This window comes from Vigna radiata, chromosome 11, assembly GCF_000741045.1.
Source record: "Vigna radiata var. radiata cultivar VC1973A chromosome 11, Vradiata_ver6, whole genome shotgun sequence".
Lineage (NCBI taxonomy): Eukaryota > Viridiplantae > Streptophyta > Magnoliopsida > Fabales > Fabaceae > Vigna > Vigna radiata.
Genome location: NC_028361.1, coordinates 18455221 through 18479107, shown reverse-complemented (window position 1 = coordinate 18479107; position 23887 = coordinate 18455221). Strand labels below are relative to the sequence as shown.

At 36.6% G+C, this 23887-nt stretch overlaps 1 protein-coding gene across 11 annotated transcripts in view; it reads left to right on the top strand.

Annotated features, from left to right (window-relative positions):
• The first annotated feature begins 3168 nt into the window (after nucleotides 1-3168).
• Nucleotides 3169-23887, top strand: part of LOC106777690 (DExH-box ATP-dependent RNA helicase DExH5, mitochondrial) — a 34301-nt gene continuing 13582 nt past the window's right edge. For 8 of the 11 annotated variants that reach the window (XR_002665963.1, XR_002665965.1, XR_002665964.1 and 5 more), the window contains exons 1-14: nucleotides 3170-3437; nucleotides 3559-3704; nucleotides 3925-4012; nucleotides 4179-4418; nucleotides 6754-6849; nucleotides 7804-7992; nucleotides 8088-8247; nucleotides 8333-8463; nucleotides 12459-12626; nucleotides 12705-12977; nucleotides 18237-18431; nucleotides 19273-19476; nucleotides 19631-19700; nucleotides 19787-19935. Coding sequence is in view for 4 of the 11 variants with exons in the window: in XM_014665396.2 (XP_014520882.1) it covers nucleotides 3309-3437; nucleotides 3559-3704; nucleotides 3925-4012; nucleotides 4179-4418; nucleotides 6754-6849; nucleotides 7804-7992; nucleotides 8088-8247; nucleotides 8333-8463; nucleotides 12459-12626; nucleotides 12705-12977; nucleotides 18237-18431; nucleotides 19273-19476; nucleotides 19631-19700; nucleotides 19787-19935 (2238 nt within the window). In the remaining 7 variants the exon portion in view is untranslated. Of the gene's footprint in view, nucleotides 3438-3558; nucleotides 3705-3924; nucleotides 4013-4152; nucleotides 4419-6753; nucleotides 6860-7803; nucleotides 7993-8087; nucleotides 8248-8332; nucleotides 8464-12458; nucleotides 12627-12704; nucleotides 12978-18236; nucleotides 18432-19272; nucleotides 19477-19630; nucleotides 19701-19786; nucleotides 19936-23887 lie in introns of those variants that run through there. The other 3 variants (XM_022775699.1, XM_022775700.1, XM_022775701.1) reach the window with 3 other exon arrangements.

Here is a 23887-nt window from a genome sequence, read left to right as displayed (position 1 = left end):
ACTTAGAATTATTGTCGAGCTATGGCGGGTCATGCACTCGTGGTAGCTTCTACTGCTTTGCAAAGCCGTTGCCAATGAGTTTCACCCTACCACACTCACGAGGTTAATTTGTACTGCACCTTGGAGCATACTGGAAGCCTTCAAGACTAAGACCTTCTGCTACTCCTCACGACATGAATCAATCCTCTCTATGTGAGAATAAGGACCATTGGAGTTTTAGGATAACCCCTAAGACTGAGCTACCATGCAAATCATTCTAAAACACACTAAGGGCACCACCATGGATCCTCTCCTTGAGGATCATGGAATTACATCCAATAACCACACTTGTTACATTCAACACCAATCAGAACCTTTAGGATCACATACTTTCAAGTTAACAACATCACCATAATCATACATAACAATTCAATCACCATATGCACTTAAGTCAAACCAAAACAAGAGTTGAAGAGTAGACTGAATCAGAGGATTCGCTTAGCGCACCCTATTCGCAAGGCGAGACAAGAGTATCTTGCACAACGCTATTCGAATTAACTCGCTGAGGCTCCAGACCTCAGGCCTCTCACATAGTGCACTCAGGTCGCTATGCGAGAGCTCACACAGAGAACACACCCCCAAAACCCTCGTCATGTGTTCACCTTCGCTCTGCGAATTAAAGAAATTTAATATCAGACTCCTCCCAATCGCATGGCGAATAGATTCGCTATGCGAATTACCAAATAGAGAGCAACACCCTCCAATCATTTGCACAACGCACCAACTCGCACAACAAATGACTCAAACAAAGAACACTCTCTACAGGGACTCGCTATGCGAAATCATTTGCATAGCGAGTCTACATAATTTGCAGAATGCAAGTTTTGCAGAACGCAAGTTCTGCAGAATAATGCACTCACACACACTCCTACCTTTTCTAGTTAAATTCCTTAACTTCTAACACCCCTAATTTGAGTTTTAACCCTGATTTTACTTATCTAAGTGATTCTAAACACCCCTACAATCAATCTAAAAGGTTCAAAACTCAATTCTTACTCTAAAACACCAAATTCAACAATTTGGAGACCCAATTTTTAATTATACCACTTAGAGCCCATTTTTGACCAATTTGGTAACTCAAACAAGTCACAATGCACTTGCTAAGACTGCCTCAACAACCTAATTGTACCTAGGACCCATAGTTCTCAAATTCACTACCCCACTTCCTTTAAATGACCTAACACAGTCCCATTTTCTTGACTCCCTTCCTAGTCATGGTCATAACAGAACTCACACTCCCAAACACTTCAAACATGTACCATTTCAGCCACCAAGCTCAAAACAGTTCACAAGCATCACATCACAGATTCACATGCTCAACACACCAACACATGCAACCCAAGTTAGTATAAACATATACTATGCCTCAACCAACACACAAAATTCACAATTTAATATACATACGTATCATGCAATAAATTCAAGAGAATATCTAGCTCCCCTTACCTCAAAGACTCACAACTCAGCTCACTGGACCGCCTCAACAGTACCTCGTGCATCAGGAAGGCTCAACAGGACCCTACAAACCACCCATCGGGGTCAAGAACAACTCTTAGAGCTAGGGTTTGGCAGAAATTTGAAGAAGAAGGTTTCTAGTTACATGCAACCAATAGAACCGAATGTTCTAGGTTCAAAACAGTGGAGGAGAAGGAAGAACTACTTACCGGTTAGGATGAAGAAATTGATCGGTCCAAGACGGAGTCCTCTACGCTGTGGACGCTTGGACACCACCTGATCGACAATGCAACGGTTCAGTGAGAATGGAGAGAAGGCAGAGAAGATTGGAGGAACTAAGTTCTAGAGAGAGGTTGGGTGTTTATGCTAATGAACCAGGATATATTTAAAAATCCATTTATACTAAAATAAAATATGGCCCCATTAGTATAATACACGTATTCACTCTATTTAACCCCTTTTCCAGGTTCTCACATTTAATAGGTACCCACTGCTCGGATTTGGACTCTACTAAAGAAGAATCGGTAAGACATAAAAAAAAGAAAAGTGAAGTGGAGAGAGGTGACTGGACCAAATTGTGAAGGTGTGACTTTTAACCCTACATACTGAAACATTTTGGCACCCACCATGGGGCCCAAGAACAAGCAAAGAAACCCAATGGCGACCACGAGAAATATGGGAGACTAACAGGATCTAATGAAGTTGATAAGGAAGATGCAAGCACAAATTCAAGCACGAATGTAGGAGATGCAGCGAAAACACAAGGCCGAGATTGTCGTGCTCCGAGCAAAGCACACAATTGCTTATGGGGAACAGTCTGCTCAATACTCAATATCTTTAATTCCAACCCTTCAAAGGACAATGATCATGGGGATAGACTGAGCACAACCAAACAAGAGGTGAATAGGACTTGCCCGACATCTAACCAGGACGACAAGAAGGAAAGTGAAGCGAACAACGAGATGACGAAGACACTTGTTTCCATCCGAACTATTCGAGCGAAAGGTCTATTATCCTTCACTACAACCATCATGAAAACTCCTATGCCTGAAAAACCCCTCCAACATCTAAGAAATATGATAAATCGACCGACTCGAACAATCACCTTTAACTATTCGTGAATACAATAAGATTTTACTCGTCAACCCGATAATGTGTAGAGCATTCTCGCAATCGCAGAAAGAGAACGCGCTAATGTAACGCCAACCACTCTTATAAACTTTTCATTGAAAATTTTACATAAAAATGTCCATATAAATCATACAAAACCTAACATATATTATTAAACTATAAATTGATTAATTTATTCATCAATAATTTTAACACAAAATCACATAAAAAAATCTAATTTACAAAAACTCAATTACAAAAACTAAATTGAAAAGTTTCACTTTTATCCCAACTGTTACGGAAAAAAAAATCTTATTATAATAATAAAAAAATAAAAAAATAGAAAAATTAAAAAAAATCATAACACTGGTGACAAAGTTATCGTTAGTACAAAATTAATGAAATAATCAAATTACGTCATATTTTTAAATAAAGACCTAACACTCATCAAAATCTGATGACATGATATTTCAAATAAATCGAGGTTTTAAACTTTTTATTTTTCCGTTTTTTAGTAAATTAGATTTTAAATAATCTACAAAAATAAAGATGCGATCATCAAGTACAGAATTGCAGAAGAGACAAACGTGTAAAATCAGCTGGTGGATTTAGTAAAAAAGAATATTTACACAGCAATTGTTTTTTTTTATTATCTTTTCTAACTGTTAATATATTTTCTGAAACTGGGGCTTTTCTTGCCGTGCATGTCCCCTCGCATTCCGTTTCTCGCCATGGATTCTTCTCTTCCCGTTCATGTTGACGATGCTGACAAAGGGTTTAATTGCGATGCTGACAAAGGGTTTAATTGCGATGCTGACAAAGGGAATTCTTCGGTACGAGTAAAATCACTTCCAATGCAATGCTCTTTTATCTGTAGTTGGCTTGCTCAGAGTGTGCTTGTAAAGTTGCATTGAAACGTTTTCTTGTTGTTTGTATTGGTAATTTGCTTTTCAGAGTGATTTCCCCAGCGAGGACTGGAAGCAGAAATTAAACATGCTTTTGAATGATCAGAGTAAGCAAGAGTTGGTCTCAAGGGAGAAAAAGGATCGGCGTGATTTTCAGCAAATACAGACTTTGGCGAGCAAAATGGGGTTGTATAGGTAATTTTCCCCTTCCCATTCTCGTGATTTTTCATTGTTTGGACGACCTTATGCTAAATTGAAATTGAGTGTTAAAATTAGCCTATGCTCAAATTATTATTATTATTATTTTTAACTTAAAGAAAAGTCATCCTCATTGTTTCTTTGTTATTTTTCTCTCCTAGAAGTCTTAACCTGAATTCTCAGAGTTATAATTCTTAAATGCATTTATATGTGGCAGCCATATGTATGCGAAGGTGGTTGTTGTCAGCAAAGCCCCTCTTCCAAACTACAGATATGATTTGGACGATAAACGCCGCCTTAGGGAGGTATGTTGACTTCTTACATCATGTGCTGTTGACTTTCCTGAATCATTTGAGGAGGATAAGCATTAATGAGTTTAGATAAAGTTTCTTATTGCTAATTTTATTTCATTGGAGAACTTACAAGCTATTTCTTTGAGAGACAGTTTCCTAAAGCTTCAAGAATTGACAGGTGAACCTACCTACTACTTTGTTAAGGCAAGTTGATGGATATCTTCAAGAATACCTAACCCAGAAGTCAAGAAGGAAGGAAAGCTTTTCCGATTTGTGGTGTGCAACACCAGCCGACAGCGGTGGTACACATGAAGGGCTTTTTGAGCCACCTCAGTCACTATCATGCAGCAGGGCTGTAGTGGATAAATTTCTTTGTCAGAGAAGTTCACAAATGCGTGATCAGCAAAGAACTTGGCAGGTCATCTTCACTGAAATACAAAATTATGGCCTTATTGTCTTCCGAGATAGACTTTATGTTCATATTTTATTTTATTTCTTTATGTTTTCTTTATAACTAAGATTTTAAGCATTTTTTTGGCAGCTTCGGAGTCTGTTTGTGTATGATGGTGATACAAACCTTGTATTAGAAAAGAACATAAGAGAAAAAAGTAAACATGAAATGAGAATTGTATATTAATTCACACTTTCTACAGAGAGTACAAGCATTGAATATATAGACTTTAAAGCCTATTGTTTTGAAACAGTTTGAAACACATAGTCCCAGTATTTTAAAGGAACATACGCATAGTAAGATCTAACTCTGTGATATGTCTGTTCTTTCGTTCAACCACACCATTTTGATGGTGAGTGAGAGGGCAAATAATTCTGTGAACAATACCAGTAGTTTTTAAAAGGCTCGTGAAATATCTAAACTCCACACCCCAATCAGTTTGTAAGTTTTTAATTTTGGTTTCAAACTGAAGTTCAACCATGGATTTGAATTTTTGAAAAACAGTGAGAGTCTCATAGTTTTGTTTTAAAGGGTAGAACCATGTAAACCGGGAAAAAACATCAACAAAATATACATAATACACATAACCATTGATAGAGGAACATGAGAGGCTCCCTAGAGATCACTAAAATCCAATTCAAGAGGAGAATTGTAAACAGTTTCGGAAGCAGAAGAAGGAAGTCTTTGAGACTTTCCAACACAACAAGATGAACAAAAATCCACAATTTTATTGGATGGTTGAAATTTGCAAAGGGTCATAATAATTTTCAAGGCATGAGCATCTGGATGACCTAATCTAGCATGCCATAGACTGCTAGGTTCAGAAACAGTGTTCACAACAGATTTAGAATTATCAGAAATAGTGGTAGTTGTGTAAGATTGAGGGATCTTTGACAAGGTAGGAGGAGAACCAACTTGAATATTGAGGCAAGGAAATGAGTAAAGGCCATCAGATTCCACGACTCCTCTAAGAAGAATTTCATTTGTTGCCTGAGATTTAACAGTACAATAACAAGGAAAAAACTCAAAATTGACACCATTATCAAGAGCAAATTTACTTACAATGAGTAAATTTTTGTTAATTGACGGAACACTCAACAAATTATGTAAGTAAATTAGAGTGGTGGGATTAGTGGAATGCTTAAAAAAAGAACCAGAACCAAGGACTTGCAAAACTTCAAGATTGGCAATATAGATTTGATCAGGTCCGTCAAAATGATCAAAGTGCTGAATGTTCTGGGAATCTCGTCACGTGAATACGTGCATCAATTTTTCATTAAATATTTTACAAAGATTTTTCTGAAATAGCACCAGATGATAACATGGCAGTTGACATGTAGCCTAACACTTATGCTGTAAGCTGAATTGCACTTTTGGTCCCTCCAGTATCATAACCGTAACAAACCAAGACTGTAACTAAGGCATGAAAGTATTGTGTTAGGAAACATGACCATCGTGATGTCCACATCCTTATCACATTATCAAAATCAGTTAATATTAGAATGATAAAGAAAGACCGAAATCACATTATTGCAGAACAATGGTTGAAAGACCCAATTTGTACAATTGGAATATGCAGGACCAAAATCATGTAATTGTGATACTTGAGAGATTAAAAGTGAAGTTAAGTCAAATTTTTAATTTATAAAAGGGTTAGGTTAGAAAGTCAAAACATAATATTCTTAGTAGTTGACAAGAACAATAGGATGAGATGGAGATCCAACATAACACAACTAATTTTATTTTTCAACAGAAGTCTAAAATCATAACTATGTAATAGTAGCTATGATTTTTTTTTTTAATCAAATTGGTTGTGGAATAGCATGTTTGAAGTCTGGTACATAGTTTTCATTGAGGTTGGGTCTAAGCTTTAGGGCAATTCTATTTTTTTATTACAATTTATAAAAGGTGTCTTTATCCGGTTCTAGTTTACTTCTTTTTGAGTATTGACATCTCTATATTCCATCCACTTGGGCCTGATCTAAGCTGATATTTCTGTTGCGCATGTTCTTAGGTTTCTTTATCCTGTCGATGGATCTTTTGTGGAACTTTTATAGAAATAACTTGAAGCAATCTCTAACTGCTAGGAACCATTGTGCCAAAGGTTTAGCTTAATTTTTGTGATAATGAGTTAAAAAAATGTATTGGTCCTCGATGCCTTGGTGCTCATTGTTTTATGTATTTCATCAAGAAAACAAAAATACTGTTTGTGTATGCTTCAGTTAGCTATCCTTTACCCCTATCTGTACAAATTCTTGAAGATAAAACGTTTTATTTTTAATGTTGTATCCATCCATTTCAGGAATCTCCAGATGGAAGTAAGACTCTGGAATTTCGTAGCAGTCTACCTGCTTATAAAGAGAAGGAAGCAATATTATCAGCCATATCAAGGAATCAGGTTTGCTGAAGTAAATATATTTTGTTAATGCTAGCTAAGTGACTAATGACTACACCTTATTGATACTGGAAGCCCCTCTTATTTTCACTTGGATACTAATTTGTTAGTCATTGTATTTGATTGTTAAATCTGTTTTGGCGTGTACATATTTTTTTTTGCCTTATTTTCTTTTATTTTAAGAGTGTTATAAGGCCCAACAAACGCCAAACCCAACCTTTTTAAAAAACTAATTGAACTTTTTAAAAGATAAGCACCAAAATAAATCTAATTGAAATGATAAAAGACTAAAAGTATCATATAGTCTTATAAATTTTAATTGTAGTATAATATATATACTAAACAAATATTTACTTATTATTTTATTTATTTATATGTTGGTAAATATTTATCCTTTGCAAATGTTTACATTATTTCTAACAACTTTCTTTTTTCAAATGTGTTTCCTTATCGTCGGCGCTTACTTATGAATTCTAAAGTTCTAGAGTGAATGTTAGATGTATGTATACTCAAGATGCTAAAACGAGTCATATCTTCCATTTAAATTAATAATTATATCATTGAAAAGTAAATCGTGCTTTGTAGTATTAATTTGAATCTTTTTAATGCTTGGCTTCTGTTAGGATATAGGATAAGAGGATATAATAGGTATTGGATTTAGGATAGAAGGTGGAGGAATTATATAAATAAGACCCGGTTATGTTGTCAAGGAGATTATCGAGTAATTTTGTGTAAATTCAGGTTTTTAGCTTGTAGAGAGAGGTTATGCTCTCAACCAGGGAGGTTATGCTCCCAACCCTTTCTTTGTAAAGAGGATTTCTTTCACAGGGAATAATAGACAAATCCCATTCTTTCTTTACTGTTTCTATCTTCTCAGTGTGTTATTGTTAGGTTTCAAACTCAGGAACCTAGCAGCTTCTTATATTCAACTTTAATTATTATTTACATATTTTTCAGGTACTTATCATCTCGGGTGAAACAGGTTGTGGAAAGACAACACAAGTTCCACAATTTATCCTAGAATCGGAGATAGAATTAGTTCGTGGAGCTGTGTGTAATATCATTTGCACACAACCAAGACGCATTGCAGCAATTTCTGTTTCTGAAAGAGTTGCCTCTGAAAGAGGAGAGAAATTGGGTGAAACTGTGAGTTTTAATAACCGTTCCAATAATTCTCTTTGTTTTGTAGTACGTTGGATTTTAAAGTTTCTTTCTCCTTCTTTTGACTTCTTTTGTGAAAGGTTGGATATAAAGTTAGACTTGAAGGCATGCAAGGGAGAGATACCCATCTTCTCTTCTGCACCACAGGCATCTTATTAAGAAGATTACTAGATGATAAAAAATTAAAAGGCATAACTCATATTATTGTTGATGAAATTCATGAGCGGGGAATTAATGAAGGTAGATTTCTGAACTTGATTATGTATTTAGGTTTTTGTAAGTTTTTTTATGATAATACTATTGTAATTTTTTTTTTCTGTGACAGATTTTTTGCTTGTTGTCCTTAAAGATCTTCTAGCTTTCAGGCCAGAACTGAAACTGATTTTAATGAGTGCTACCCTTGATGCTGAGCTCTTCTCTTCATATTTTAATAATGCTTCAACTATGAAGATTCCGGTATGTTACATAAAATGAATGCCAGCTTGTTTATGTTGTCAAAGGATAATTATATCACCAGGAATTTAGTATAATTGATAGATCATGAATCTCAGTGACAAAGCAGTGATTTATGTTTAACATCTAAGCTGTAAAATGTCTTGTATTGTTAATCATTAATGATTTAGTTAGTTACATTACTCAAGCATTTATACAAGATAGCTTGAGCTGCAATCTTGTTAGTTAAAATCTCTAACTGTTCTACGACAGGCTCTAGATGTTCTAATAACTTCTAATAGAATGATAGATAGCTGGCCTTTTTCATATGCATAACCTCAACTACCGTAGTGAAAAAGAGACATGTACGAAAAAGGGGGGGAGACCAAATGATAGGAGGAAACCTATCACCAAACCTGACCCACTAATCTTTAACCCTTAACCCTATAAAAGGGAAAATCATATCTATCTCTGAAGAACTCAGGACAAATGAAAGCTGGTGCTAGAAAATTGTTCCACCAAGTATAACATGAGGTCTAGTGTCAAACCCAACAAGTTTTTCAACACATTGATTACTCTCTTGAAAAATATGTGAAAAAGGAAACAATATTACTATTTACAAAATAATTCAACCATCTACTACAAAGATCCCAAAGAGTAATAGAAGTATTAGACTAACATCATATAACAAGTTGAGAGACACACTCAATTCAAAACCCTTGGAGATAACAACTTCCATTGCCAGAATCACACCTATCACTTCAGCATATAGAGCATTATGAGTGTTAGATATTGTTAAGATTTTATTAATTACAATATCCCATGTTTGTTACAATATTATGTGTATTTGGGCTTAGCCCATATTTTCGTTTATAATTCTTCATTATAAATATATTATCCTATGTGTATTTTCGACACATGGGAATTATTCCTAATCCTAATTTTCACTACTTTCAACATGGTATCTAGAGTTAGGGTTTTCTACTAATCCATACATAATTTTTTTTCGTTGGTCGTTGCAACTGTAATCGTCACCAGAACTGTCGCTAGAGTTGTTGCTGGAGTTGCCAGAGCCATCGTTTCCTTCATATGGATCATGCGACTACCACATTGCAAAGATTGTCATCATTAGAGCAGCAATGCATCCTCACGCCCCGTTTAAAGTAGCGATTTTGTTCTATTTTGCTGTTGTGTTTGGTGGCGTGTCACTCCTCTCTGACAACAATCACTAGCGTCGAGATCGCCTCCTCCTCCTCCTCTTTTTGGATCTGTACTTGTTGCCTTGATAGAAGAACCTTGGATTTTAGGGTTTTTTCTCCTTTTCATTTATGGCTTCGACAACTTCAACCTCTATTGTTACCCCTACTGCTACCAATTCCTTTGATCCCTCAATCTACATTAATTAGGTAATGGGCTTCTAACCATTGAAAAATTAGATGACACTAATTATGAGACTTGGGATTAGACATTAAACTTTGGTTTAAGAGTCAGGAATATGTCGATCATCTTTCCAAGAGCATGACTTCTATTGATGCCAGTGAAGCTCTATGTTGGTTGAAGATTGATGCTTAATTATGCATGGTTCTCAAATACACTATTCACTCATCTTGAAAACAATTGTTTTGTACTTATGAAACATGTTTTGAAGTTTGGGAACATGAAAAACCAGTGACACTCAATGTCTTTATGATGTTTGTCACAATCTTCTTGTTGTTGTTGCTCCTAAAAGTCATGGCCTAATGGCTGAATATATTACCTCTTGCCTTTACTGCTTCTCAAGATCTAGAGCAATGGTCAAAGTTCTTTATGTTATTGGCTTTACATGGACTTTCTGATGACTACTTCAATGTTTGTGATCAGATTTTGTGTTAGGATATAGGGTAAGAGGATATAATGGGTATTGGGTTTAGGATAGAAGGTGGAGGAATTATATAAATAAGACCCGGTTATGTTGTCAAGGGGATTATCGAGTAATTTTGTGTACAGTCAGGTCTTTAGCTTGTAGAGAGAGGTTATGCTCTCAACCAGGGAGGTTATGCTCCCAACCCTTTCTTTGTAAAGAGGATTTCTTTCAAGTGAATGATAGATAAACCCTATTCTTTCTTTACTGTTTCTATCTTCTGAGTGTGTTCTTGTTAGGTTTCCAAACCCAGGAACCTAACATTTTGGGATCCCTTGTTGTGATCGCCGAAGCGTGCCGGCGCGTGGCGCTCCTCTGACGGAGTGACTTCTGGCGTTGTGATCGCCGGTGTTGGGCGCAACTTTCTACCCTATCAATGACCCCAACCGGCGACGGCGACGGCGACGGCGACGATGGTCGGACAACGGCGGCGGTGCGGCTTGTTCAGGAGCTGTGATACTAAGTTGAAAATGAGACTTATTATTATTTTTAATTATGAAAAATACATTCTCATACCCTCTATTTGTAATAATCTAGTTCTCCTAAAAAGGGAAATATGGAAATTAGGAAAACTAGGACAAATAAAATAAAATAAAAGATTACGTATCTATTTCCTCTAATTAGGAAGATTCTAAAAGTTATTATCTCAAATTACAACAGAAGTCAACCACAAAAGGCACCACCAATGGGTCAACTTAGGGAGTTGACTTATGTTGACCAATGTTGACAAAAAATCCTACACTACTTGGCTCATGATACAAGGTCTAAATGGAAATCCTATACTACTTGACTCATGATACAAGGTGATACGATATTGGGTGATAGGATAGAAGACAGGGGAGTCGAACGGTAGGGGGAAATATTTAGTATATCTAGAGCAATATTCTAGGGAAATATTTATATTAAATAAAGATATATTCTAGGGAAATATACGGGGAATATTTATATTAAATAAAGATATATTCTTGGGAAATATATGGGGAATATTTATATTAAATAAAGATATATTCTAAGAAAATATGCGGGAAATATTTATATTAAACAAAGATATATTCTAGGGAAATATACGGGGAAAATTTGTATTAAATAGATATATTATAGGAAAATATATGAGAAATATTTATATTAAATAAAAATATATTCTAGGAAAAGATTTAGCACAAGATGGGCAGGAAATAATTAGTATAAATAAAGCTAGAGTCTATTGTTAGGGTCATGTTTTGATTATTGAGTTTTGTTAACAGGCGGCTATCGTCCTGTGAGGAAGGTTATGTTCCCAATTATTCTTTACTTTTGTTTATTCCGAGAATTCTATCACCATCAATAGAATAAATTCCATTCTTTCATTATTCTTTTGCATGTTTTGAGTGTGTGAGAGGTTGTTCTGGTTACGTCTCCTACCCGGATACATAAACACAAGGCCCAAAAGATTCCTACACTACTAAATATATTCCAAAATGGCCCAAGAGAATAAGAATTTGGCTTCACCTTTTACATATAACTCTAGCTCTTCTTGAATGTGCTTGGCCATGCTTCTTGTGATTGGTCCCTTGGCTACGGGTTTGCCATCCCCTCCTTACACCTAAGCATATATATCTCAAGAGTTGAACTAAACATTAATGGGTGCTTCGATAGTTCGGTCCCCACAACAGATGACATGATAAGTCCAACTAATAATAAATCTCACATACCATTTATAGAAGTAAATTTTAAGCTAACTCAACTTTATAAAACTGACTTGTGAGGTGAAGTTTGCACCTACTTATATACTGTGAAATTGCCTTATCTTAATAGTCAATGTGGGATATCCAACATAGTGTAACGTACTCACATTATTACAAGTTAGTTTGTCTAGGCAGTTAGATGGTGACTGAGTATTGAGTCACTTTGTGTACATTGTACACCTATATAAGGCTTCTTTCTCTGTACTTGATTTTTGTGAAATCATTTACAAGGTTGTCTAGTCTTATTTCTCTGTTTTCTCTGAATTTTGTTAAATTGAGCAATATTTTATTTGATGTAAGCAGAGGTACTATTTATTTTAATTTAATGGTACTGACATGACTATTTTGGGACTAAAATCTAAGTTTTCCATTCTTATTGGTTGGGGATGGTTTAGGGTTTGACATATCCTGTCAGAACTCATTTTTTGGAGGATATTTTGGAAATGTCGGGCTACAAATTGACTCCTGACAATCAAATTGATGACTATGGTCCAGAAAGGATTTGGAAAATGAACAAACAGTTGCCAGGAAAGAGGAAAAGCCAATTATCTTCTGCTGTGGAGGTACTTAAAAATTCTAAACATATAGTTTCTCAAACTTTGTCGTGTATTTATTAAATTCTTTTTGAAAAATCTGACCAGGATGTGTTAAAAGCTGCTGATTTCAATTATTACAGTCCGCAAACAAGAGAGTCTTTGTCTTGTTGGAATCCTGACTTTATTGGTTTTAACCTCATACAATATATACTGTGCAATATATGTGAGCATGAAAGACCAGGTGCCATTTTAGTTTTCATGATTGGATGGGATGATATAAATGCTCTGAAGGAGAAGCTCCTAACACATCCTGTCTTGAGTGATCCAAACCGAGTTTTGTTGGTGATGTGCCATGGCTCAATGGACAGTTTGGAGCAGGTAATGGCTTGTCTTTGCCACTGCTTATGTATACTCACTAAATCTGTACTTATTTTCTGCATTATTATTTATTGCTTGAGTACACTAATGGAAAAGAATGCTATTGCATGAGTATTCAAGATTTTTTTGGCATTCTGTTGCTGTAATGCATATAATTTGGTCATTGAAAAAATATGCGTAATTATTTTGTTCCCTTATTTAGTAACAAATTATTGTTTGAATGGTGCTTACTAATGTAGTTTATCCTGTTGCTTACAAGTAATTTCTTGATAAACTATAACTTGAACATGAGAGAGAAAAAATATTTTATTAATTACAATCATAATAATTGCATTCTCAACACCTCTGTTTGTAACAATCATACTCTTAAAACAGGAAATAAAAATCTGTTGAAATGAATATATAGATTCTATGAATATTTTTCCTAATTATTAGAGATATAAAGATACTTGAGATTGAAACTGTAAAATAATTTTTGAGGGCTTGAAAGATCTTTCTCACTCTCATTCTATATATAAGAAAGTTTTGATACAAAGTACATGATAAATAGAGTAATCCTAGACATAATATAATGATGATAAATAGGATAACCTTAGACATAATATAATAAAGATAAATAGGGTAACCCATGATGATAAATAGAATAAATATTCTAACAATGATAAATAGGATAAATACTCTAATAATGATAAATAGGATAAATATTCTAACAAAGATATTTTTATCTAAATAATGAATTTTCAATTTTGTTGCAATGAGTTGGCATTAGGAATGACAATAGGTCGGATGGAGAATGGTTCGATTCGCAACAAGATTTTCATATGTTACCCGTTGGATACCTGTTTTAATAATACTTGCGGGTACATGTGGATATTTAAAAAAAGATATTTTATAAATTTTTAAAATAAAATCAAATAAAATTACAAAAAAAAAAANAAAATATAATATAAATTAAATTAAAAAAAAATTAAAATATAATTTTAATTAAATTTAATCTAATAAAATATAAATTAATTTTAATTTTAATTAAGTTTACTTTAATAAAATATAAATTAAATTTGTTCTTTGTTGGGTCTACTGTTCCACTCACTATTGAGCATATATCTCAGATTGAGAGAATGTGTTGGAAGTCCCACATCGATTAGAGATAAGATCAATTTACCGTATATAAGTAAGTTCAAACCTTACCTTGTAACCTGATTTTGTGGGATTGAGTTAAACTTAAAGTCTAGTTCTTTACTATTTTGATAACATTTGTCCATGTGACACGTGTAAATGCATCAATAAAAGTAAAAAATTGTTTTGTCCCAAAGATAGATTCTGAAACTTGAATGAAGGATGTGCAAATCTTCTATACGATGAGTGCATATTTTGGAATTTTTCTATGTTTTTGATGTTGTTCTTTGAGTTATGACTTCCGCAGTTTTGTTGGAGTTCTTGGACTCGAACATATACAACCCACTGTGTTCTTTAGTGATTAGAATCATCTTTCTCGTGGCAAGGTCTTAAAAGACATAATAAGAGGAGAAAAACATTATTAAACAATTCAAGTCTTTTGTAAGTTTCTGTATAGAGATAACTTTATTGGCCACTTGTGGGACATATAAAATATCCTTCAATTCAATAGATGATTCTAACATTATATTTTCTTGTCTACAGTACTGTCACAATTTGCTATTGTGATGAGTTGTTCTTTATTCATTTTACAATATGAATAGAAAAGCATATGAAAAGGAGTCATGATCTAATGCTCTTTAATCATGAATCCAACATCATGATATGCATTCCCAACATGTATTTTATGAACTCTTACCTTTTATGGACAAGGTAAACAATCTAGAGGACTTTCTCATTGCCTCGATCATTTATTAGGTCATATTCTTGGTTCAAACCATGTAAAAATTTAAAGATTCTTCCCTTTTTAACGACTCCAACATGTGCGGCGTCATCTGCATTCCATATCTTCAAATTTTGGTATTGATATCCATAGCTCATTCAACAGTGATATTCTGACATTGCGAGAGAACCTTGTCTTGTATTGAACAAAAATCCTTTCATAAATAAAGCTTTTATTTAGGTAATTCCATATTGTTTTAGCAGAAGAGTAAAAGATAATCTTTACTTATCTTGAGGACTATGGAATGCCATATTCAGGTCATGATCAGTGAGTCTTCATTATCCCAAGTCTCAAAATTAGGGTCATTTGACCTTAATCCTCCACCATCAATGTGGTCTGATCTTGATTGTCCTTTTAGAATCCTTTGAATGTATTAGGTGCACGGTACAAAAAATTCTGACCATCAAACCAATAGGAACCCAACACATTTAGAAGATCATTAGGACTCATGAGTACATTTTGCCTCAGCCATTGAGAGAAAAGCACAAACTTTCTATCTGACCATTATCTTGAAGGGGGACAACATTGGTAGCAGAACCAGAGCGCAAAGATCACAAATTTGATACCAACTTTAATAATGAGTGAGAAAAGAAATATTTTTTTAATCATAGTCATGATAATTAAATTAATGTGATAACAAAAGATTGTTGAACTATGGTGTGTCATTCTGACTCCAATGTTTGGGGATTTATTGTAAGATGTGTGCTAGACCTATTTTTTGGATGTATCTTTTTTAATTCTCTTGCTTTCCCTCTCATACATTGTATCTGATATATCCTAAGTTATTATAAATATGAATCCTAAGAAAGGGGAAATAGTGGATAACAAAAACACAAAAATAGAATAGAGCACAATAAGTGATGGAAATGTATATGATATTATTGAAGAGATAGGAAATTCAAAAGGAGTGAGACTCCAATTCCCAAAGCAGAGCTCCTATACAGAGAAATCAAGATGGTTTCTCCATACCCAAAACATTCCCCTCTCCCCTTCTCTCTCACCATAAAAACCCCTAACAGCCTTATGAGATTGACCCTACTACCCTTTCGAACTCAACATCCTTGCATCATGCCTTTCTTCCTTCTTCTCACATACACTTTCCACTTGCTAGGATAAGTATTCTCCCAATAAGAATGGGCCGACGGTTCTTTGGGCTTCATTTCCATATGGGCCTCATGACAACCCACCTACAACAATAGTCTTGTCCTCAAGATTAACAACAATCTTTGTTTGTCCATCCATTTGCAGCGTTCTAGCAGCATTGAACATACGTTCATGTGTCAATGGCATCGCTGATTGTATGCTTATGCTTTTGAGATGTTGGGGGGAGGTTCGACACATACATAGATCTCCACACATGGTAAGATATTTTCTGCTTTGGGCCAAGCCCTCATGGGTTTGCTTTTGGTACCATTCCAAAAGGCCTCTTACCATTGGACATATGTATGTGTATATAAACCCTTGACCAGTCCTTCTTTCACTCAATGTGGGACTTTGTTTGCACTCCAACATCCTCCCTCAAACAAAGGACTATGGTCTCCTTCCTCCCTTGCTGCGGAAGTCTTATGGTCTTTTTCATCTCGAGTACACCATGGTCAACACGGAGCATTTCTCTTTTGCCTTCTTTCACGACCATGGTCACAATGAGCTTTTCTAGCTCTCATGATTCATCCGGCGATCCGCCACTGGCCACCTGATCATGGGGGGTGTACTCGTCTGAGCCTGGTCATCAGACCCGAACCATGGGCTCTGATACCACTGTTGGGGGGATGTTCGACACACACATAGATCTCCACACATGGTAAGATATTGTTCGCTTTGGGCCAAGCCCTCATGGGTTTGCTTTTGGTACCACTCCAAAAGGCCTCTTACCATTGGAGATATGTATGTGTATATAAACCCTTGACCAGTCCTTCTTTCACTCAATGTGGGACTTTGTTTGCACTCCAACATGATAAGTGCTCTAATGTCATCCCTCAACCCAGAAACGAAATAGGCAAAGTACTAATCGTCAGGAGTATAAGGTCCTTGAGCATCTTTGTACTCAAAACTCTTGATATATTCTTCTATCTTCCCAAGTTTTTTGAGCACTGTAAGCTGCTCATAAATGCTTCCTTCTCCCCAGCCTCCTTATCCCTCCAACAAAGCTTCCTTCAATTGTTCCCTAAATAAATCTTCACCGTCGTTCACTAGAGAATTGAAGAAATGAATTGTGCCTCCCACCATGCACAATTTTGCCAAATTTACCTTCACCTCCTCACTGGTTTCCTGGATTCTGAAATAAATTTCAGCTCTAGTAATCCAACTAATAGGTCATCACCATTAAATAGGGGCAACTCGATCTTCTTGACTGATTGTTGAAATTCCTCCATTGCATCCCCTTGAAGAGGGTGCAATCCAGACCCAAAAACACTCTTGTTTTCCTTCTTCTTTTTCGAGCCCGCCGACTTGCCTCCTTCCTCTGTTCTTTTCTGTGACAGGCTAGGGGAGATCACCTCCATCAGTTACATTTGTGCCTCTGCCCGAGCCTTAAGCACCTCAACTGACACTCTCATCCGTGACACTTCAGCCTCCAACAGGTTCACTCACAACTCCATGTTATCCTTCATTAATTCCTCGGTTTGTATGATGGTTTTCTTCTTTTTCCCTTTTGGCATCCACCGGTATCAACAAATTCGGCAGGACAAACCAAATTGATGATTACTAAAAAATACAAAAATAGAACGGAGCACAATAGGTGATGGAGATGTATATGATATTATTGAAGAGATAGGAAATTCAAAAGGAGTGAGACTCCAATTCCTAGAGTAGAGATCCTATACAGAGAAATAAAGATGGTTCTCTATACCCAAAACATTCCCCCTACCCCTTCTCTCTCTATAAACATTGTATATAACATAATTCCTCTTTCTCTCACCATAACAACCCACTAACAGCCTTATGGGATTGACCCTACTACCCCTACCATCTCAACACCCTTGCATGATGGCTTTCTTCCTTCTTCTCACGTACACTTTTCACTTGTTAGGATCAGTATTCTCCCGTTAAGAATGGGCCAATGGTTCTTTGGGCTTCATCTCCATACGGTCCTCATTAGGAAATAACTCTTTAAATAATATTCTAAATCACTCCTATTATTCTCATGTATGTCACAATTCAAAGTAATGCCTAACATGAATGTTGTATTAAAAAAATTAGATTCTCAACTCTTCTATTTGTAATAATCACATTCTTAAAAGAGTAAAATAAAAATATCTTGAAATAAATGTGTAGATTTTAGGGATATTTTTCCTTATTACTATAGAGATATTAAGATATTTTTATCCCAATAATCCTTATTTACTACACTATTTTACACGCAGAGGTTAATCTTTCAAGAACCTGAAGATGGAGTACGGAAAATAGTGCTAGCAACAAATATTGCTGAAACGAGTATCACAATCAATGATATTGTTTTTGTTATCGACTGTGGGAAGGCAAAAGAATCATCATATGATGCATTGAATAACACATCTTGTTTGCTTCCTACTTGGATTTCTAAGGTTTCAGTTCAACAAGTAAGAATATATTATTATTTTGTCATTTTCAGTAATGATTGTTTCTAACATGTTTTATATTACGTGAAAGCATTTTTTATTCTTGATGTCTGATATGCAATACTGGGTTCATTTATTTCAATTAACTTTTGCTAGAAACTTTTGGAAACTGTTTCTTATCAGTTTAGTTGGCCGAGTGCTGTATTTGAAGGAGTGGTGGCATTATGCTTAGTCATAGGGCTATGTGGGTATGGTTCAATTAAATAAAGGCCCTATGGGCTGCTTGAAGATTTTTTGTTTTAGAAGTGGGAGAGCTACCGAAAACGTGACATTTTTGTTACATGATTATGTGGTTAATGTTTGACTGGGTAAATCAAGTTTTTCAATTACAATTTGGTTTTGAATAACTTTTGTTTATAGGAATGTGGATATTATACTTAGTTGGAGACTTTTATTGAAAGATTTATTGGAGATTTTATATAAGTGAATGTAAAATTTCATCTTACAAGTTGGCTTTCTTGATATTGAGTTAGACTTAAAATCCACTATAAAATAAGATTCAAATACCAAAAAAAGAGATAATGACATATTAATAATTATGACCTTTAGTCCTTAAAATTTCGGTCAAATTTCCTTTAAGTTCCCGGAGGTAAAAGTGATTTTTTAGTTTTTCTAAATCTTACAGATTAGGTGGAGATTTCATCATCATATTCGGTATGCAGGGTGCTGGTTTTAATGTTTCACTAGTAAACCACAATCAAACAAATTGTGATGGTTCAAAACTGCAATTACCCGCCAATTATCCATTTGACCTTTTAAAGATTTTATTCTATCCTATCACTTAACGTTTTGTTTTTTCAAGAGAAGAGGAAGAGCTGGTCGTGTTCAACCAGGAGAATGTTATCATCTCTATCCTAGATGTGTATATGATTCTTTCACAGAGCATCAATTACCTGAAATTTTGAGGATGCCGTTGCAATCTCTCTGTTTGCAAATCAAAAGTTTGAAACTAGGAAGTATATCTGAGTTTTTGTCTAGGGCTTTACAGTCTCCAGAGATACTTGCGGTAATGATAACTCTGACATAATTTTGTGTTATAACTTTATCTCCAATTCATGCACAATCCTTGTTATATTTGATACACATTCACTTATTTATTTCTTTTCTATTACCCTGTATGTAATTTGTTTCTCACCTCAGTTTACCGATCTTTTTCATAGGTGCAAAATGCAATTGAATATTTGAAAACAATTGGAGCTCTGGATGAGAGTGAGAATCTGACTATTTTAGGTTGGTTGATCGTTATCAGGCACGAAAAACTGCTAACTAATTATTTTCATTTAAATTATAGTCTCAATTGGTTCATGAATTGTCAGGGCGCCACCTGGCAGTGCTTCCTATGGAACCCAAACTTGGCAAGATGCTGATATTTGGTGTCATATTCAATTGTCTGGATCCTATACTAACAATTGTTGCAGGCCTTACTGTTCGATGTCCTTTTCTAACACCTTCAGATAAAAAAGATGTAAGTTTTTTCTATTTTAGTGACCTAGATTTTTTGATTTGGGTGTTGAAATGATGTAAGCTGTCTGGCAATATCTACTGTCTTGCAAATGCTGTTTTTTGATGTATTTTGAAAAACCTGTGTAGGAGTAGGTTCTCCTTGTTTCAAACTGTCATCTCTACTTTTTTTCTTGTACGCTTTTCAACATCTTTGTTTGTGTCTGATGGTGTGTGGTTGTAAAAAGCAGATAATTAGGATAAAAAATAACCTCAATATTTTCTTATTGATTTGGAGAAAATTTCATCAAAATCCTTCTCTTTATTTCGACATATTTTTCAATTCCTTATTGGACAGAGTTTGTTTGTTAAAAATAAAGGCGATGAAAATGTAAATTGTGTGATTGTTATTAATAAAATAATTTCATATTTTCCTACACATTCCCGATATTGAGAGTTCGGTTTTCTTTGCCCTTTAAATAGCCACCATTCCTGCTATCAGTATTGTTGCTGTTGTAGTTGAGGTTGGTGGTTGGCCAAAATGGTGCATCCAATGCTGGCCATCACAATGTCAATTGTTGCATAACTAATGGAGTAGCCTTGTACTATCTTGCACCACCACTAGTATTGATGTGTTTACACTCATGTGTCTATCTTTGACGAAGCTCAATCATCATCCCACCTCCACAAATAGGGTCATGTGGACCTCTTAAGCCCATTCTAAGGGATAATGATGTCTCATTTCGATTTGATTTGGATACAGTTGAGCTTTCAGTTTTTTTCCTATGTTGAAAGTCCCACATCAATTAGAAATAAGGCTCATTTACCATATATATATATATATATGGTAAATGAGCCTTATTTCTAATTGATGTGGGACTTTCAACATAGGAAAAAAACTGAAAGCTTTATTTTGAGATAGGTTAGTACTATAAGCTTTATTCCTTTGCTAAAGTGTTAAATAACATTTTCTCTATCAACAATGATTTTGTTGCGTACTAATTACAATGAGAGCAAGGTGCTTTTTGCTAAACAAGGTTCTTACTCTATTGGAATATCACAATTTTGATTGAGTTACTATTATTGATGATTGGTGTCATGTGGACATTATGAAAAGTAAATCTAAGGTCTTTCGAGATTTTTGTTAATTTTTCCATCTTGTCCAAAATCAATTTGGAAAAGACAAAAAAATAGGTCTGATAATGGTATTGAATATGTAAATCAAGAATTCTTTGAATTTTTATTTCATAATGGTATTGCTTATGAACTACATGTGTCAACAGTCCACAACAAAATACAGTTGCAAATAGGAAAAATTGTCATCTTCTAGAGATAGCTAAAGCCCTCCTTTTCCAAATGTCTATTCTCAAAACCTATTGGAGAGAAGTTGTTAGGCCTCTACTGTATAAAAGGGGTTGGGGTGCTTTGGGAGAGGGAGTTTTTTGGAGTCTTATTGTTTGTGCGGGAACTCTTGGAGTTCTTTGGGGAGGGGTTAANCTCTCTATACTTGTATTCTTGATTGTTCCGTAATACAAAGAGGTTATACAGCACTCTTGGGTGTGTGTTTTGTGTGGGTAAAAGTGTGTTTTCCATAGGTTCCCGATTAGAAACCTATCATTTGGTCCGACCTGCCGGATCGAAGTGGGAGTGCCGGATTGAGACGCGGCCGGAATCGTGTGGGAGTGAAGGAATTGGCGGTTGATAGAATGAAGGTGCAGAGAGGGGCGCTGCGATCAGATTATGTAACAATATGCCAAGATTATGCAGCAATACGCCAAAACTATGCAGCAATACGCCAAGATTTGCAAGAAATCATAAAGATGTTGGGTGGTCGAGGCCACAACCAGGACGGCCAACATTNGGACCGGCGAGAGGAAGAGGAAAGGGAGAGAGGGGATGGACACCATGAAGTGCAATCCAGCGGGAAGAAGAGAGTAGATTTACCCATTTTCGAAGGGTTTGATCCTATGGGGTGGATTGCTAGGGTGGAGACAGTTTTTGAGACCCAAGGGGTGATAGAGGAAGAAAAGGTGCGCCGGGCATCCATGAGCATGGAGGGAAGCGCTTGGTATTGGTTTCGGGCTTGGGAGGCTAAAGCCAAGAATCGTTCTTGGTCAGGCTTGAAGGCTGGGTTGATCAATCGTTTCGGAGGGAGATTCCGGGGCACGGTGTACGAGCAGCTAGTGACCTTACGTNAAGAAGGCTCGGTGGAGGAATTCACCCGGAATTTCGAAATATTGTTGGGACAGACGCAAGGATTGACGGAAGAGTTGACGATTGGATTTTTCTTGGCGGGATTGAAGGAAGAAATTAAGGGCCAAGTGCGCATCCAAGCTCCTAAGGATTTGTTGGGGGCGATTAGGGTCGCGAGAGATGTAGAGGACGCGATGATTCGAGCGCGAGGAGGAGGATGGAATGGCGTCAGGGTGATCGGAGGAGGATCGCGACCCACAACAATAATGATTCGCGGAGAAGTGGAGCGACCCACCGTAAATTGTGCGGGAGGTGTGGACAAGAGTTCGGCGAATCGGAGGGAAGCACCGTTGCCGGCGACGGGCAGCAGGGACGGAAACGAGGGAGGAGATGATAATCGGGGACGAATGGTTCGAAATTTGCTCTATCCCGAATTTNTGAAAAGACGGGAAGAGGGTCGGTGTTTCCGGTGCGGCGACCCTTTCGCACCAGGACACCGCTGTGCCGAGAGAAGTCTGCGAGTTCTCTGGTTGGCGGAAGACGAGGAGAACGCAGTTACCGAAGAGGGATTTCAGGAGGGCAAGTGCATGGAACTGTCGGCGTGCTCGGCGGAGGGGATGACGTCGCCCACAACCATGAAACTCAAGGGGGGAATCGGAGAGAAGCGAGTGGTGATTCTCGTCGATCGTGGGGCCAGCTATGATTTTTTGAGCCGACGGGTGGCAGAGGAGAGGAAACTTCCGGTGACTGACACGGCACCATACGTGGTGAGTCTCGGGGACGGACGTCGGAGGGTGCCCAGAGGGCGTTGTGAGGGGGTACCCATCAACATGGGGGTAGATACGGTGGTTGTCGATCTTTACGTCTTCGAGCTTGGAGGAGTAGATGATATACTGTGCATCGCTTGGTTGGTAACGCTGGGAGAAGTGATGATAAATCGGAAAGAAATGTTCATGGGGTATGATCTGGCAGGTGAAAGGGTGAGAGAAAAGGGGGACCTTGTTTTTTCCAAACAGCTGGTGGAATCAAAAGCCCTCCTCAAGCTTGAGGATGCTGAAACGTGGACACTAGAACTGGGTCTAGTGGAGAATGAGGTGGACGGAGAGAGGCAAAGTGATTTGACCCCTGTCCAAACAGAGCTGAGTGCGGTTCTGCACCAGCACTACCAAATGTTCCAGGAGAGGGAAAAACCTGCACTGTCCAGCAGAGAGAACAGTGAATGGCCTGATGATTTGACAGAAGTGCAGAAAATTTATTTTTTGATGCAGAAAATTAATTTTTTGACAGAAGTGCAGAAAATTAATTTGGAAGCGGTGCTGGAAGCGCATTATCGTGCACTTCGAGAAATGCAAGGCTTACTTCCACCTCTTGATATTAAGCAACATTACGTAATAAAGTTTGAGACTTGGAAAGTGGGTTTCACCGGGAGGAGAAAAACCATGACCAGAAGAGATCTTGAGATTGGCGGTGGGAGAACCAAGAACAAGAACAACAAAACAGGGGAAAATTATACTGCAAAGCTGATACCCATTGGACATCATGGCTGGTTCCTATGTTTGGGGTTGCTAATATTGTTGTTTCTGTTAGTTGCATGTATATCAACAATTGTTGCAAAAATAACTTCGGTCCCCATGGTGGCTGCGTGGCTAAGTTTCTTGGAAGGTTCTCTTTCGAACCTATGCAGGAGAACTCGTTGCTTGGTCTTTCTCTTCAACATTGACTTCAACCTTGGGGACAAGGTTGTTTCGGGGGAGGGTGGTATTGTTAGGCCTCTACTGTATAAA